The sequence below is a fragment of the Centruroides vittatus genome, unplaced genomic scaffold, assembly GCF_030686945.1.
Source record: "Centruroides vittatus isolate TY-2023 unplaced genomic scaffold, ASM3068694v2 contig_120, whole genome shotgun sequence".
In the NCBI taxonomy this organism is placed as follows: domain Eukaryota; kingdom Metazoa; phylum Arthropoda; class Arachnida; order Scorpiones; family Buthidae; genus Centruroides; species Centruroides vittatus.
In genome coordinates, this window is record NW_027120768.1 from 841,715 (window position 1) to 859,426 (window position 17,712).

At 32.7% G+C, this 17,712-nt stretch overlaps 1 protein-coding gene and 1 long non-coding RNA gene across 3 annotated transcripts in view; one reads left to right on the forward strand and one right to left on the reverse strand.

Moving 5' to 3' along the window:
* Nucleotides 1-1,177: 1,177 nt before the first annotated feature.
* LOC136984551 (disintegrin and metalloproteinase domain-containing protein 10-like) overlaps nt 1,178-17,712 on the reverse strand; it is a 115,121-nt gene continuing 98,586 nt past the window's right edge. Inside the window, exons 6-15 of the mRNA XM_067281589.1 lie at nt 14,268-14,533; nt 8,704-8,832; nt 8,391-8,568; nt 7,804-7,963; nt 7,584-7,679; nt 3,295-3,376; nt 3,088-3,215; nt 2,893-3,007; nt 2,685-2,819; nt 1,178-1,703 (exon numbers count right to left, since the gene is read on the reverse strand). Coding sequence (XP_067137690.1) covers nt 1,425-1,703; nt 2,685-2,819; nt 2,893-3,007; nt 3,088-3,215; nt 3,295-3,376; nt 7,584-7,679; nt 7,804-7,963; nt 8,391-8,568; nt 8,704-8,832; nt 14,268-14,533 — 1,568 coding nt within the window. The 3' untranslated portion in view covers nt 1,178-1,424. The remainder of the gene's footprint in view (nt 1,704-2,684; nt 2,820-2,892; nt 3,008-3,087; nt 3,216-3,294; nt 3,377-7,583; nt 7,680-7,803; nt 7,964-8,390; nt 8,569-8,703; nt 8,833-14,267; nt 14,534-17,712) is intronic.
* On the forward strand, nt 6,218-14,237 carry LOC136984559 (uncharacterized). 2 transcript variants are annotated; one of them, XR_010882208.1, is made up of 3 exons: nt 6,218-6,413; nt 8,706-8,762; nt 14,128-14,237. It is a non-coding gene; the product is annotated as an uncharacterized lncRNA (long non-coding RNA). The 2 variants fall into 2 exon arrangements; XR_010882209.1 differs by lacking the exon at nt 6,218-6,413 and adding an exon at nt 8,374-8,459.

Sequence of the window (17,712 nt, forward strand, 5' to 3'; positions counted from 1 at the left end):
TATTCAGTTTCAGTTTCCTGTCTTTAATCTTACTTAAATCCCTGTCTTCTTAGGGGTATGCTTTAAGTGTTTACATGCCAAGATTTTGCACTTTTGACTTCACTTGATTAAATCTTGTTCGATGTTTTAAGTGAATTAATATATATTTAAAGAATATCTCAACTGAAAAATCTCATTTTTGTTTTTTAGAAAACACTATCATACAAATATCTTTTATTTATTTAATTTTTAACATTTTTTCAAGTCCGAAAAGACTGAATTTAATATACAAATTCCAACATCATAAATATATATATGTATATTTGGTAAGAGTATACTTCTTATAGAATATTTTTAAAAAATAATAGAAAAAACAAGAAACTTCCAATATATACTCTATTAAAATTATATATAAATAAATATATCATAAATTTATACTTTATAAATAAATATATATTGATGTAAAGTAGATATTATATAAAAATAATATAATGTAAACTTAAATTTTATCACCATTTAAACACAATTCAAATTGTTAAACAATAAATCTTGCTATATTATGAAGCTGACAAGTATTAACAATAAAGAACTGATAGAGACAATCTTTTAACCTCCCGTTTACAGCCAAACCTCGATATAGCGCCCTCCTAAATAGCGATTTTGCACTGTAAACGTCATTGCTGTAACCAAATCACATGCCTTGCAAACTCCCAAACTCAAACTTAACTCATTACTATACACAATTCTTATTGTTTGAGATACTTCAGTTTAGCGCCACACCCTATTTAGTGCGAATATCGGATGCACTAATCGAAGTTTGACTGTATTCATGCCACAACAGTCATATATATTCGAATACTGATGGGTCATAATGTGTTTTTCATGTGTCATCAACGTTGGGTTTTATTGTTCAGCGATATCGAGTTCCAAGTATCCATGTTAGTGTTTAAAAACAATACAATTTTAGAGCTTTGTGTCCTTCGAACTAAAATGATTCTTCAATGGAACAAATATGTACAGTGTTACAAACAATTCACTGTACAAGGAGGGACTTTATTTTAAGGCAATAGGAATGTTTTCACATTCTCCTTCTTGTTTTTCATTACAATATATATGTGTATATATATATATTAATATATATTTATTTATTTATATAAATAAATGAACAAACAAAAATATTGCAGTGTTGCAATTAGCGTTTTTATTTTCTTATTTGTTTTTTCTTCCCCTTTAAAAATGTTCGTAAAAAGTATATTTTGTCGTAAATTAAAAAATAATGTCGTAAATATACACATCGCTTATACAGCATCATCTATCTCCAGCTCACTGTAATGTTATATACAACGTGTGGTGTCAGAGGTGGCATGGTCATCTCCCAATGCGGACATTTGGAGCATGCCACTTTATATTAATTGAATCCCAGGTGTTTATTTAATTGATCACGATCAAACCCAACCAGCTCCTGACATAGACAGGGGTTGATCGTGCTTCCTAAACGATACGCTCGTCTTGACGAAATTACTGGTCGTTCTCTGCTTGCAAGCGGTGTGTGCTAGAGCAGCTGCAATACTGTGATTTGATGCAACCGTTTGTGCATGAGCCTTTGCCACAGCGTGGTTTGTGTTCGAACGAAATACTGTCTTGTTCTTCTCTGATATGTGATCGGGATCTGATAACATTTTACCTTCTTCTGTTCTTTTACCGAATGCCTTTACAATAATAATCTATTAATAAAAATATACATTATTTTTTTTATTTTATTAAGAAATTATACAGCACACGAAACTTAAAACACATTAAATTTCGTAAATTGTGCCGACGGTTGGCAACACTTCTCCATCGGCCTTTGTCTACGCCCTCTAGCCTTGTGTTTCTCTATGATGCAGTGATGCCAATAGGGTTTCCCTCCCTAAACTTAGGAGGGAATTAGCAGGATAGCGACGAGTAGAAGCTTCCGAAAGTCAGGAGTGTTCTCGTTGCGAGATCTGGACACCTTGCTTCGTCACATGATGTTTTTGCTCAAGTGTGCATTATGTACAGTACATGCATACGCATGTATATAATGCACACTTGCAATGCAGTAATATGCATTGCACCTGGAGCAAAGCTATTTAGGTGTACTCTGTTAGTTTTAAGAAGAATTTCAGGTCTATGTAGGGGGTTTTTACGACAGAATTTGGCAACTCTGCAAACGTGTTCGTGGAGAGCGACAACGCTAGAGGGCGTCTTTGTTCTACCGTCACGCTACAACAAAGATGCCCCGCGTTAATACGCGCACTCCTGACTTTGTAATACCTTGTGTTAAGTGTATTTCTTAATCGAAATAAATTAACACGTGCTCCAACAGACTGTGTTTCCGTAGAAAGGGCTGACTGATTAGTGTTGCCAGCTGTCATCAAATAAAAACTATTATTAATTTCTAAATATTGATTGAAGACCGAAACAGATTGAATCTTATGTTTGCGATTGGATTTCCACAGCTTTAGTTCTCCGAAACTACAGTTTAGGGCCTTGCGTTTCCAAATCGATTATTTAGTGGAGGGAAGAGCCCCTTATATTTTGTAGGACTACAACAACTTGAGATCGGGCATCGCCTTCATCTCTGGCCAAAAATAAGTGCTTGGCAAACCGAAATAACGACTTTATTATGAAAAATTGAGCACGAAACTGTTTATAAAGTGTTAAATAAGTTTGAATTAACTTACCAGAACAATAATGACGCAAATAAAAAGAAGGATAACTCCCCACCAGTGATCTAAGACCCATCGTTTTAGGGATGCTATACTTTCAGTAGATAATAATAGTTTACGTAATGTTGCTAAAGGGCCTGATGGATCTACCTGCAATTAAACAAATAATGTATTATATTTTCTATAATTTCAAGTGTAATAAAATAAATTTAACTGTAATTACTTCACGACATTTTTGAAAAACATCACAGTATCCGTTATAATTGTCGCAAGGAGTTCCAGGTTTGGCATATAAATCAGGCACATCAAACGGTGAAGAATTCCACTCAAAGGATGATCTACGTAAAATGAATAATAGTAATTAATGCGGATTTATTAATTACGCCATTTTTTAAAAGAAATTCAATGTTTTCTTTACTTGCAACTATGATCGTTCCCTGGTAATTTGCAACAAAGTTCACAGGCTTTCGTTAAAGGATCGTGTAAGCTTCTTTTACATTGGCATGATTCTAGTCCATACGCCATACATATAGAACCCGTACATTCCTTGAATAAATAAGGGATATTTTAATCATTTATTCCGTAATTTTCTTTTTAAATTAAGTAGAAAAATTAGCAGACTTACTCCCATATAACAAACGAACTCGTCGTTGCAAACTGTTTTGTTAGGTTTGTTAGTAGATGAAGGACAGTGTGGCCCTTGCCCAGTATTTTAGTCAAGGATTTAAATTTATTTATTTTTTTAATTATAAAATTTAATATATAGAAACTAAATTATTATTTATTAAAGCCTGGCCCAAAAGTCAGCTAACTGCGTTACTGTTTCGTTCGTTGCAGGCACTTTTGCCAATACCAATGATAAACTGAGTTTAGAACGCTATTTGTGCATTAAAAATATATTTCGTTAAGCGTTTGAAGTATTTGAATAAGAACAGGTTAACTGACTTTTGGACCGCTCTGTATATAAAATTGCTAATAATTTAAAATATTTCATTTATTTTCTTAAAAATCTTGTAAGACATTAGTATTATATTTAACACGAAGATCTTAAAGATCTCACAGGGTTGAAAAAGCACTGTAAGAAAGGAAAAAATGCAGAGAAAGTAGCATCAGTTTATGCCAGACTATAAATAACATCTGGTACTATCAGCTCAGACAGTAAAGTCAGCATCTACTAGCGGAATCTTAGAACAAGATGGATATCAGGAAAGAAAGTTTGGCCATCTTAACAGTTTGGCACAAAGTCGCCAGAAAATAGAGTTGAACATTTTATTTTTTCGTTACTTTTATATCTTTTCCTTTAGGAAGAAGCTAATAAAATACTGCCAAAGGTTCGTGACTTTCAGGATTTTCCGTAATTTTATAGATTAATGAATTTTTTCGTACAAGAAAGGAAGATGGCGATGGTAAAGTAGCCTATATTTTTAAAATTTTATTCTTATCTACTCTTTACTGTTATTTTAATAATAACCATATCAAAGCTCGTTGGAGTTTCATCCTTATAATTCCCACATCTTGGATGAGTATTTTTGAAGCGTAGTTATGGTTTTTAATGTGTATAAGTGATTTTCTGCTGCTCTGACGGATCCGGGATTCCAAACCACTCTCATAATTTCTGGGGATTCGAATCCTCAGAAATTATCACGAGTGGTTTGGAACGAATATGTCTGAATCCATCTTTTCTAGTTGGCTTCCTCGATGTGCAAGATGCCACGCTACAAGGATCCAAACCATGTACCCAATAGGGCACTTATTGGGTGCCCATGCACCGCTTGAAATCCTTTCACAATGTCTTGATAGCAAAAGTTGTAAAAAGGCATCAGACATAACAAGCTTTCTGGTTGGCTGCCAATGTTTAATTGGAAGAAATTGGACCACCATTTTATAAAATGGTGCTCCAGTTTCTTCTGCGTACTATTTCTTCTATGGAGGCAATCATGATTGTCCAGTGCCATGTGCAACAAGCTCCATTCAGATATAAATACGTTGTGTGTGTGTCTAGTATATCTGTGTATGTTTTTATATGAAGTTGTATTACAGTATGTAAAGTACATTGTTGAATATATGAGATGTCTTGGTGTCTTTCATAAAATCTCCCACTTCTATACTATGAACATATTTATTACATGTTATGTTAATTACAGAGAAATTAATTAAGAAACTTCCAGTTTATTAATTAAAATAAATGTAGTAATAGTATAGAAAATTTACATTTTTCTATAAGGAGATCAATTTAAATGCTGCTAAGTAATAAAAATAGTATTGGTACAAGGTACACATTCTTTTTATGGTATAAAGCAATAAAATAAATTTATAAAGATAACTCCTATGACAAACTGAGGTTTATATTGAAAATTATAATGAATATAAAAAATATATATAATTTAATTGAAGAAAAACATGTAACAGTTAATCATAACCGGTCGGGGACAGTCTAAAAATCATATAATGTATAGTAGTTATATACTGTATATATAATGTCGGAAGAACGTGATTTATTCAAAACATATTCTTGATTTTATACATTTGTTTAGTACATAAAACAAAGGTTATCTCACGATTTCCATGTCAAAAGGATTTTTTAAAATGTTCTTTATGCCATTATTTTCCTATAAAAATAGTAAATAGATAGAGCTAGACTGGTAGAAAGATACTAAAGAAAGTATTTTATTTATTATGCCTAGTTTGTCCCATATTTATCCTGTTTTAAAACCTCAAAAATAATATAAAATTTTAAACATGACCATTTTATAAATCTTCCAATGCAATATAACCAATTTATAAACAAATATATAAATAAATAATTCTAAGAAAATAAACTAAATTTGGACATTTTAAAACCCATTTTTTCACTCTGGTTTGGTCAACAAACCATATAATCACTCTCAATAATAATAATGTAATTGTTATCTAAAGAGCGCTATATTGAGGTATAACCTCGATATAACGCTCTTATATGAATTATACGCAGTAACGAGGTCTACATACAATTTTCAGTTTGAAAGTCACGCGGTTTTGCCAAAAATTCACATGTTTAATAATTTAAAGATACCTCGATATAGCGCGCTTCTAAAACTCTCGTAAAGCGCTGATGGATACTTGTGAATGTGTAAATATTAAACAGAACATCTGTTTGTATTTGAATTCTTAAACCCACGACTTTCCATACTCAAAATCGTCTGTAAACCTCGTTACTGCGTATAATTCTTGTTCGAAACACTTCGGTTTAGCGCCACACTCGATTTACTCACACGAGAGTTGGAGTTCGAAGTTAACCAATAAGCATTTACGTAATGAAAGTATAAAGCGAATTGGAACTGGCTAATGATGCGTTAAATCGAAGTCCGACTGTACTTTTATTAATTATTTCTTGTTTACTAGCGAGGGAAGAGAGTCCAGTCGCCATATTTAAGCATTTTTTTCAAGTAAATATTATTTAATTTCTAAAAAAAAAAAAAAAAATTCCAAAAATCTATAGTGGGAATTTGCTGTGTTAAGATACACTAGGAGTGCCTTCGTCATAAATATGCCGGTAGTGAAGTATTATTAGTGTTAGTCCAATAAAATTCCTGTTTCTTTATACAGTAAATACAGGAAACACTACCCGCATCACAATGTTTTTTTATATCTTGTTGGCTTTGTGTACATGCCGCTATATCGCAACTTAGATGAATAGTTTTTTGAAACCTCCGGAGAATTGCCCGTGTGAAGAGAGAGATCAGAAACACACAAGGAGATAACTTGGTAAACTTACAGTGTTAAACTGTTGTTTCTTCTAAGTTAACTTCGACTTATTGTTTCTTTTCTTTGTAAACAACCCATAAGAACTTTAAATATAACTCTACAACAATTCGTATAAAAAATAAAAGTAAAGTAGGCTGTGTATGTCTATATTCTCTTTCCTATGTATAAAGTATTTTTTAGTCGAACCTCGATTTAACGCGTAATGGCGTTAAATCGAGGTTCGACTAAAAAATCGTACAGCTTTCTCGTACTTCAAGTGCGATTTTGCTCTTTGTTAACGACAGTGGGGACACTAAATTTCGTGCCTTTCTACTTATGCTGACTTATTGTCTGAGATACTTCGGTTTAGCGCCACAGTCAAATTGAATTTGGCGCTAAACCGAAGTATCTCAGACAATTAAGTCGTATAAAATGAAGCAGACCTATGTATTTTTTTCGTAGATGTAAAGTATTTCGAGTCGAACCTCGATTTAACGCCAACGAACAGAACTTCTTCGTTAGTATTAAGTGGAGAAATACTTCGAGCACGATTCTGTTTTGTAAACGACATTGTGACTACCTAATCACATGATTTTTCTACCTGTGTTGACTTAGTTACGCATATGCCTACTTCTTATCGTCTGAGATACTTCGGTTTAGCGCCACATTCGATTTAATTTATATATATAAAAAAGTAAAGTAGACCTACATATTTTCTCCTGGATATAAATATTTTTTTGGGTCGAACCTCAATTTAACGCCACTCGCCTAAAGCGCCAACGAACAGAGATTCGTCGTAAGTGTTAAAAGGAAAAATCTTTCGTCTGAGATACTTCAGTTTAGCACTACATTCGATTTAATAGCAATTTCAGTGCTGTGGTGCTAAATCGAAGTTTGATTGTGTGTATATATCTACATAGAAGAGTAATACCTCTATACGTAGATGTGTGTAGACCCTCGATACAGTGAACTGTGAAATATGAATAGCCAACGAAGATGTTCGCTATATCGAGTGCTATTCGATTTATACGAAATTCGTTTTACATCGCTGTTAAATGAGTTGTTCTTTCATATTAAATTTAATTATAACAAAACAATAGTTTAAGCCTGAAGTTTAATTGTAATTAAGCAATAAATACGATGATAACTTAATTGCGTTAAACAATATTAAATAACATTAACAAAGGATATTCACAGAAACTGGCACTCCTGCATCCATTATCACCTCTGCACTCTTCACCCACTTTAATTTTGCATTCGTGTGTGCAACATGGTCCTTGACTCGGGCTAAGAATTTATTGATAATACACATGATCATTACACTAAAACAATTAACATTTTAAATATTACACCAATTTTACAAATGGCGGTAAAGCGGGGGGTATACGAGTTAGAAATTGGATTAGAATACCTGCAAACTACGTTGGGTCTAAGATGGCATGGCGGTTTATCACGTGGGGGATTACTACGCATAGGAAAACAACACGGCTCTTTACAATCTTCCTCCCAACCGCAGTCACATTCTTCTCCCCTCTCTACTACTTCGTTCCCGCATATAGCGTCTTGAGGTTCTGAAAAAGTTGGTAGAAGAGACGATGAACAATACACAAGTACGTACACGTAAGAGAAATGCGCGTGTATACGCTTAAAGCATTGTTGGTCTACCAATGACTGGTCGTGGGTTCGGGCCTCGCCACGAGGAGTTCGCTCTCTACGTCTTCGTTCCCGCATATAGCTCTTGAAGTTCCGAAAAAGTTGATAGAATAGACAATGAACAATACACGCGAACGAGATGCGCGTGTATACGAGTAAAACATTGTTTGCCTACCAATGACAGAACGTTGGTCGTGGGTTCGGGCCTCGCCATGCGGAGTTTGGCGGGTTTTCTTCACGTTCGTAACGCCTAAACTGGGGGGGGGTCAGCTTCTCTCAGAAAGTGTCCCCCTTCGCATATAAAAAACAAAGGAAACGAACAAGTAAAGTATTGTTTCTGCATACCTGTGAAGCAACCTTTCAGGCTCCTGGCTTTGGTGTTAAGTACTGCGTTTATGTTTCTCAAACTGCAAGGTGAGAATCTGTTGTTGTTTCTCTTATCTCCCGACGTTGCTCTTGCAAACATAATATAATTCCCATTATCACCTCCCGGTGTGCATATATTATCGTCTTCTGGATCATGCTGCGTGTATATAAAAGTCGCTTACATGATTTTACTTAGCGATTTAATTGTTATCTCTTAACATTTAATGCATAAATTTCATTACTTTCCCTCGATTTAACGTTTTTAAAGTCGATTAATTTAACAAATACTTACAGGTGAACCGAAGTTATGGCCGATTTCGTGTGCCAAAGTGACGTGAGACACAATAGGTGGTACGTATTTTCCATAATTTAATAGAGTAACAATTCCAGTGTTAAGACTCTTCAAGCTACCTCTGTAATGCTGAAAATGAATTAAAATTTAATTTATATATTAAAAAAAAAAATTAAAATAATAATGCAATTCTTTTCAGTTTAAAAATGAAGTTTTTGGAGTGACCAGTACAAAACTCATCAAGTACTAATTTGCTAATTAATAATGCAACGTTAGAAATAATTAAGATATTCTACAATTTAATCGATGTCTATTAGTTAGTTGCATTAATTATATATTTGATAATCAAATTAATTAAATATGGCAAAATAGTAAATAGAATCAACAATATTACAAATCCGAAATTCATTTGTGATGAGAGGAGGGAAGAGAATTAGTTTTGAAACTTATTTAATGAAAGGTTTATTAACATTTAAAATAGCATTATAAATATATTGATTTTTATTTATGATTATATCTTATCCTTGAATGTACAATTAGCCATGATGAAGCATTTAGTTAACGCTTAGCTCATGCTCTTGACTCATACGCAAGGTATGATTTGAACTTTTAAACACGAATATTTATCAATTTTTTTAGTAATTTTCCACTTAAAAAAGTTTTAAAATGGAATTTATTAATTTCTCCACGAGATTTATGTATTTAATTTTGTATAGTAAATTGTTTCATTGGTGGAAAATTAACTTAAAATCAATTATTGTAATTAAATGTCTATGTATAAAGGTCTAATTAAGCATTACTATGTTACATACAGGCTTTTTTAATTAGTAGAATGTAGGTATGTACTGTACTTGTACTATGTTTTGAGCTGATATATAATGTATATAACAGCTTTAATCAACAGATAACTATGCTAATTAAAAACCTACACATGAAAAGTTTATGCATATTTATTATGTTTATAGATTTTTTAAATATTAAACCTGATTTTAGGTTTACTTATAAGCTGCTGTATACACAATAGATGTAAACATATTCTGCTTTATAGGTATACTCTATAAATAGAAGCTTTAATAGCAGATAACTATGTTTATCTGCTAATTAAAAGCCTATACATGAAAGATTTATGCTTATTTATGTATTATACAGGCTATTTTAATGTTAAATCTGACTTTCTACTCTTATAACCTGCCATATATACAATATAGTAGCTTTTAGTTAGCAGAAAGTATATATATATATATGGGTTTCTGTGCTAATTAAAAACTTAAATGTAATATAGCTATGCTAATTAAATAGTTGAAATGCTAATTAAACTGAGTGATTAAACTTGAATAATTAATATATTTTAAAAAATAATAATAATAATTCAGGGATATATTTAAGTAAATTGAATTGATTTAATCATATTTAATTATATTTAATTTCATTTTATGTCTGAATGATTTTTAATGATATTTATTTAAAACTTGTTGTTGACATTTTAAATTGAATTTATTTAATATGAATTTTAAACATATTTTATTTATTTATTTATATTTAATGTTTATTAAAATATATTCGTATATAAATGTCTCCGAATGATACTTTTCCTCCCTTGAAATTCAGTAAAAATTAATTAAATTTAAAGGAAAATAAAGAAAAATTCTTCACATAAAATGATTATTTAAACATTTTATTATTTTTCTTTCTTCAAAATATGCAGAAATCATTTAGATTTTATCATTCTTTATGTCTATAATTATAATTTCAATCTTTATCCAGGAGCAGAAGGGGTCTTTCCGGCATTACACGAAGTGTAATGCCGGAAAGACCCCTTCTGCTCCTAGATTACTTACGCTGCCATGTTTACAGTAAACTAAATTAATTCATTCAAAAATAGGCCATGTCAATGCCCCTAAAAACAGTCATTATGCAAGAGTATGCTGCGACAATGCCCTATACACGCGAACACTTGTGATTATGCTGCATGGGAAAATGCACGAGCAATTTACAGCTGCACCATGACATACACACGTTCCGTCTGTCATTCGAGAACGTAGAAAATCGAGACCAGATATGGAAAGCTTAGGGAAGACGCCCCAATTAACTACGCACGGACTTCCAATCAGGACCGGAAGTCACGTGATTTTTTAACTAAATGGGGCTGAGTCTCAACGTTGACAAGTGTACAGGAGAACGGTACAAACTTGATGATTCGAGAATAATACTGTGCTTCTTGTATATCCATGTCTCTCGATTTTACGCAATAAATCAATGTAACGTCAGGACGGTTGCCCATTCTACCAAAAAAATCGATAGAAATTGCTCCACGACTGTCCCAAAACACAGAATACGATCCTTCAAGAAGGAGGTCGAACGAGTGAATATGTTTTTTTTTTATTTTTTATTTTTTTGCTTTTCCATTAACTCGACCGCTTTTCCCCCCTCCTATTTTAAAATATTTCAATCTTTCGAAACTTTCAATTTATGCTTCTCCCCCTCTTCTCCCTCTTAATTTCTGTGGAATGTTTTGCTTGGAAAGTCATTTAAATATGGCACTGTCACCACATGACACAGGGAAAGGGTGAGAACGGTCAAAACATGACCCCTTCCCTCGAAGAATTATATATCTTTTGGACTCAAGGGACCTTCATACGTCCAGAAATTAAAAACAAACTTGAGGGTTTTTTCTGTGTGGTGTGTGCGAGGGACACGAGTTCGTTCACACACTTTGAATCTCAATAACTTCTATGTTTTTTGTCGAAAATTTCTGAAATTTTGCACGAAGGTTTGTGTATTAGGGGGGTTAATTCTGTTAAATTTTGGTGGGTAAAGGTCAACGGGGTGGGGAGATAGAGGGGGGGGTCACGTGTCATATCTCGAGTGGGGTCGGACTTAATGAAGATTTTACTCGTTACTAGCATTTAAATAAATTTTTAAAAATAATAATACACCTAAAAATGTGAGGCCCTAAGCTACAGACTCGTAACGCAAGGCCCTAAGCTGCAACCTGACTAATGGCATTCAGAGAGTTAAATTTTATAGAATGTTTATACCTCACAGGGGCCAGCAGGGCCTCCTAAAAGGACCTCAAAAATATTTATTACAAATTACTCATTTCTTTGCATTTTCTGTGTATTAAGAGGGGAAAGAGAGCTTTATTTCTTGGTCAAATTTATTATTTAAAAAGTTTTATAATGCTGCTTCTTCAGTATTTTAAGGGCTTTAAAATAGTAAGTCGCAAGGAACTTTTTGAATATTCGAAAGGCCCCACGTTTAGCACTGCATTCGACCTGTAGTTCGCGTGCGCTGAAGGATACGTGAAAGACTATTCATTAAGGTTAAGGTTGAATAATCTGAATTTTTTCGCCTAATCGATATCATTGCTTTAAGCATCGATATTTTTCAAATTAGGTTTGTTTAAATAGAAACTTAAATAACTTTATATAATATGTAATAAAAATAGATTTACAATTTGATTTTTTTCATTTATAACGCATTAACCTTAAATTGTTCCATCAACCTGTAGTTCGCGAACGCTTTATAATACACAAAAGAGCAGCAAAGTTAAGGTTGGAGAATGAAGATTTTAAAAACTTTCTTCTACTTTAAATCACCATTCCAGCCTTTGGCATCATTAAATTTGTTTATTTTTATCAATATTATTTTATTTTTAAGTAAATAAAGAAGAATTATTCTTGCATATTGCATGAATTTAACACCAGAGCCGGAGCGGGTATAGACAAATTATACTGCATTAATTCAAATAATCTTGAAAATTTGCATCTTCTTTATCATATATTACTAGAAAATCATCCGTTAAGACGATTTTAATAACATTTATCTTTCATTTTGATGCTATTAGTGATTTCCTGCGTTGATCTCCCTCACTGGATGAATGATTACTTTGTCATCTTTCTTCTAATTTTTTATCCTCCAAACAAAAAATGGGAGGAAAAAAGGTTAACTCGAGTATAACTTAATCACATTTTAATGAAATTTTTGCTTAAATAAAAGAATAAAAATTAATTATCATCGTCTAATGTTGGGATTCTTAGTCTTTGCACTCACACCACTCCCCCGAAAGTGTACTTAGTGTTTACAGCACCTCTTCATCCCCAAATTACAATTTTATAGGTAACCCTTCACACCTCTTGCACATCTGATAGGAATCCTTTGCACCTCTTCCTGAAGGGAGATATGAAGTACTCCTGTGTTTCTTTCAGAGAGGAGTGCTTTATCTAAGCTAAATTACAGTTTAAGGCCTCACCTTTTATATATAGGCCTACCTAGAGAACGTAAAGAGGAAGGGCCTCATCATGTAGTGTGCACCTCTACAGAGGAGGTGCACACTATAGATTAAGAACAATAAAGTATAAAGTAAAGAGAATTTTGGCATATTTATATGAAGGAAGGGGAGAGAAAAGATAATTTTCATATTAAAGAACCATTAATATCGACGCCAAAGTGATAAAGGTTCAACCATTTAAGATTTCCAATATCAAGTAAATCTATGATCATCAGTCATAGTTTTTCACCAATCATAAATCATTTGATTGTCGAAAAGAATATTGATCAACGAACATAACTTACTTTCCCTCCTTCCCCTTCAGTTTGTGTTGACGTGATGAATTTATCCATCGAAAAAACTATGAATTATTGTTATTTTTTATATCCTTTTATTAATATATTATCCAATAAATGGGCTGTTTATGTTTTTCTTCTTATGAATTATCCACAGTTTGAAAAAAATCTAGGTCATGCTTCTCTAATTACTCTTTTTTTTTTCTCTTCCCTACGAAGCAGGAGAGTCATAATTCTTGAACGGTTGAAACTCTACGTAAGTTATTGTGTTTTTATGTGAAAAAATAAACATTATGTACATAAATGTATGTAGGAAATTGTTTTTCTTCTATATATTTGCGCCTAAATGTAGTGTCTATCCACTTATCTTGGGTAGAAAGGAGCATAACTTCCACTCAGTTAAGCTTCTAAAAGGGGTGACACTAAGACGTGACTTATTTTTAAATTAATTCTATGTAATATATCCTGCATAAATATATAAGGTTGATTTTTGTATGCTTAAGTATAAAGTCGAGCCACTTCTCTTGGAGGAATAACAGAAGAATTTCAAAGGTATTTTTTTTTTATGAGGCCAACTAATAAATGAATTACCCTTAATTAATTTACAAGAAAATTAACACATTTGTAAGATTACCAACGAATTTACTCAAGGAATTTAAGCGAAATAGCAAAAATTTGCATTGCTTATCTTTGATATTTCCGCATCACCAAACTCCTAACATGGTTTTTACATAAGTAGCAACCCACAAAAATCTTCTTCATTAGTTTTGTTATTCAGTATTTATACATTTTTTCTTCAGCAAGACTTGATTTTAACATCAGGAACTTGCATGTTTAATTGTATTGATTTTTTGCAAGCGTACAAAATTAAGAAGTCCCTCAAGAGGGTGACTTTTAATCCCGCACGCTTGAAGGAGAGATAGAATGTAATCTACATGACGTCAAGTAAAGAAAGGAAAGAAAAAAAAAGATGGCAGCAAAGAAAATGAATTAATTACTCCATTTTTTTCGCAGACTCCTCCAGCATTCTTCAAGTCACCAGTCCAAGCAAGACCAAGGGTTCCTCCTTCGAAATCTCGATAAGTGAACATGTAAGCAAGGCAAAAGGCATCGTAATCTTCTTCGGAAAACAATTCCAGGAATTTTTCTACACCATAATTACCGGGGAACCTGTAATCAGGATCCTTAAGAGCTTCCATCGTATGGACCTTAATTCTCTTAATGAGGAAGGATATGTTGTCGGATCTTCCATCCTGATCGAAATCTGTTAGAGAAAAATAAGAATAAAGAAAAATTAAATAAATCCAGTAATTAATCCATTACGGCTTATTGTAAAACTCTTCGGTTATGTGCGCCGTCTCCAACAGATGGCGTTAGATATTTAATGCTTTTTCTATGGCAAAATGATTTTTCCATTTTTTCTCTCGAACGGAAGCAGATAGAAACTTGCAGTTTTTTGCATTAGAATTCTATTTAATTATTCTATTAACCTACGGTTCAGAATTTTGAAACCACAATTCGTTAATTTTCTACGAATTTTAAATTTGCAAATTTAAAAATTCGTAGAAAATTAATGAATTGGAATTTCAAAATTCTGAACCGTGAGTTAATAGAAGAATTAAATAGGATTCTAATGCAAAAAACTGCAAGTTTCTATCTGCTTCCGTTCTCTAGAATTTTCGAGAAAAGCACCTTCCCATAGAAAAAGCATTAAATTTTTAACGCCATCTGTCGGAGATGGCTTGCATAATGAAAGAGGTTACAGCCTTATAAACGTGAAAATCTGAAAATACTTTCTATTAAAAGGGAGGTAAGAGAAAAATCATTAAAAATTCTTTAATGAACTTACAAGACATTTTCTTCCATTTAAAAATTTTATTAAATACAAAATTATTACTCGAAATACAAATTAATTAAGTCGATTTTGACTTCTTTTTTTTAAAAAAAAAAAATTAAAATTTTAAATTACTCACTTCTTTAATTAATGAAAAGTTGGAGCGGATACGCAACACGATGACAGTGAAAACTAATGGAAGGAAAATTTGCAGTTTATAAGTGATTTTAATAGCATTAATAGCTGTTTAATTAATGTTGCAACACAACATAATTATTTCTTAATATCGTGTGACGTTGCCTACTTTATGTATTTATTATTAAATTTGATAAACTGGAAACTTGCGGCATCCCTAATTCATCCCATTGATAATACCAATCATAAGCTGGCTACACACCTTACCTGTTCGGGTATACCTGAACGTGTGGATGACAATTGTCAGTGTTTTTTCATACACACATTCGGGTATACCCGACTTTAGAGGGGAACTGAGTTGAAAAAAAAGACGTGAAACCTCTAGAAAATCTCTTCTTTTTCTAGAAAACTGATCTCTCCTCATATCGGATTTAGCTAAAACTTTCGTTTACTGTACTTAAAATCGACCAAGGAGTAGCAGGAGACGTCACAAAGGTTAAAGTGTAGTAACCTGTGTGGAATCTTCGATGGAGCATATGGCAAAAATATTGGATTGATTTTTAAAAAGGAGGAGACGAAACGAGATCTTCTCCTTTGAAGTTTCTTTTCTTTTTTCCTTTATTCCTTGTTAGAGGTGGAACTAAAGTTTTAGGTGTTTTCGTTCCTGTAAAAATGGGGCGGAGAGACTATCAATTTGTAATTAATATCAAGCTTTTTCTTTTGTTGGTTTTCTTCTGTAAAGTCGCGAAAATACTCTCTTAAAAATCAATTAATGCAATCTGTACCATCTTCTTGTAGAGTTTAAGAGAAGAATTATAAAGTGAAACTAGTTTACAATAGAATTTTTTTGATAAAAATTGTGTCGTTTTAGTATGAAACTGCAGGGGTTAGCCCGGAGTTAATAATTATCTCATGCAAGAGCACCTAAACAAGAATAAACACTACATAAACTGCACTAGTATATGAATTGCACGTTACTATGGGAAGAAATTTAAAAAAGAAAAAGGTTTGACTCCACCAGGGCCTCCCAGATGGTCCGAACCCACGTTCTTCAACATCAGAGTCGTGGGTTCGGATCCTAGTCGAAAGTCAACTAATTTATTAAATTATTTTCTGTAATTATATTTTAATTTTTTAACATTTTGTGACAATTTTCTAAATAGAATAATTATAAATATATTTCATTATCTTATTAAGCACTAAAAATACACATATAATAACAAAAATTAATTGTATTTTCATTCTTTTTTGCATCCTTAAATAGGAATATAACTGTAATTTCGACGCAGGAACGATTAATAATAATCACGACAATTATAAGGTTCATAATTAGGCAAATCGCGTAATTTATATTCTCCACATTGTCCTAACTTTAGTAGGAAAATGATTTTTCACAAGATAAATCTACTTAGTCACGGTTCAACAAGTATCGCTTTTAAAACTCACCTCCTTCCACCCAAAGGCTCCTCTTAAGGGCAAAACAACCACCAAGAGGAGCCTTATGCGAGTTAAATCAAAGTTGATTCACTGAAATTGTTCCTTAAACAGATTTTCTCCTACTTAATCTTCATTTCTCTTATGAGTGTAAATGCAAAACCTCTAACTGTTCTTAGAAATGTGGAGTCCAACAAACAGTATAGCTCCTGCTTACACTAGAACTAAAAAGGGATGATCTCATGCGCGTGGACTAATTACTTTAGTGTTATGACTCCTCCTTTGTCACTCCAATAGCAACTGTATACAGAATAAGAATAAAGACCTTTAGTTTTATTCTGTATGGAGTCGTTATTCCAGTCAACCCCTTATTCCTTATTCATTCTCCCCTCGACAGCCTCCATTATCCTCCTCCTCTCATAGTTGTCCCTACTCTTTTCCCGAATCTTCTTTGATATTTCTACCATTTTTACCATATTCTCTTATTCTTTAATTTCTAATCTTATCCAAGCATTATTTCTATTTTCCTAAGACTGTGGGCATGCCTCATCCCCCATAAGTCTAACCTTATATTCGCTCTACAGTCTATTTTTCTTCTATGTTATTCACAATGAATGGTGTAATTCTGGGGGTTAAACGCTCCTGCTGGCCCCCCACGTGCACTCGCTTCCAAACCTCTCATTTAGAGATTAGCAAGGAACGTTTCTCCAAGAGAAAATCATCAACTCATAAATATAAGTATGAAGTAAAAACGAATGGAAACGATATTGTTAGTGAGGGTAGTAAAGTTAGTAGAAACATGTTCTGAAGGTTGGTATGAATGCCTGCTATACTTTATTACCTTCCTTATCATCTTACCGTAGACATGTAAGAAATGACTCAGATAGATAACGAGACGTTCCATCCATTACACTGACAACTTTGCCACCAACTTTTCACAGTAAAACGTTTTAATAAGTGCTTCATCTCTTGATATGACAAAATAGATTAAAAAACATATCTTGTTACATACATTGCTTTATTATGTCTCGACTTTAACG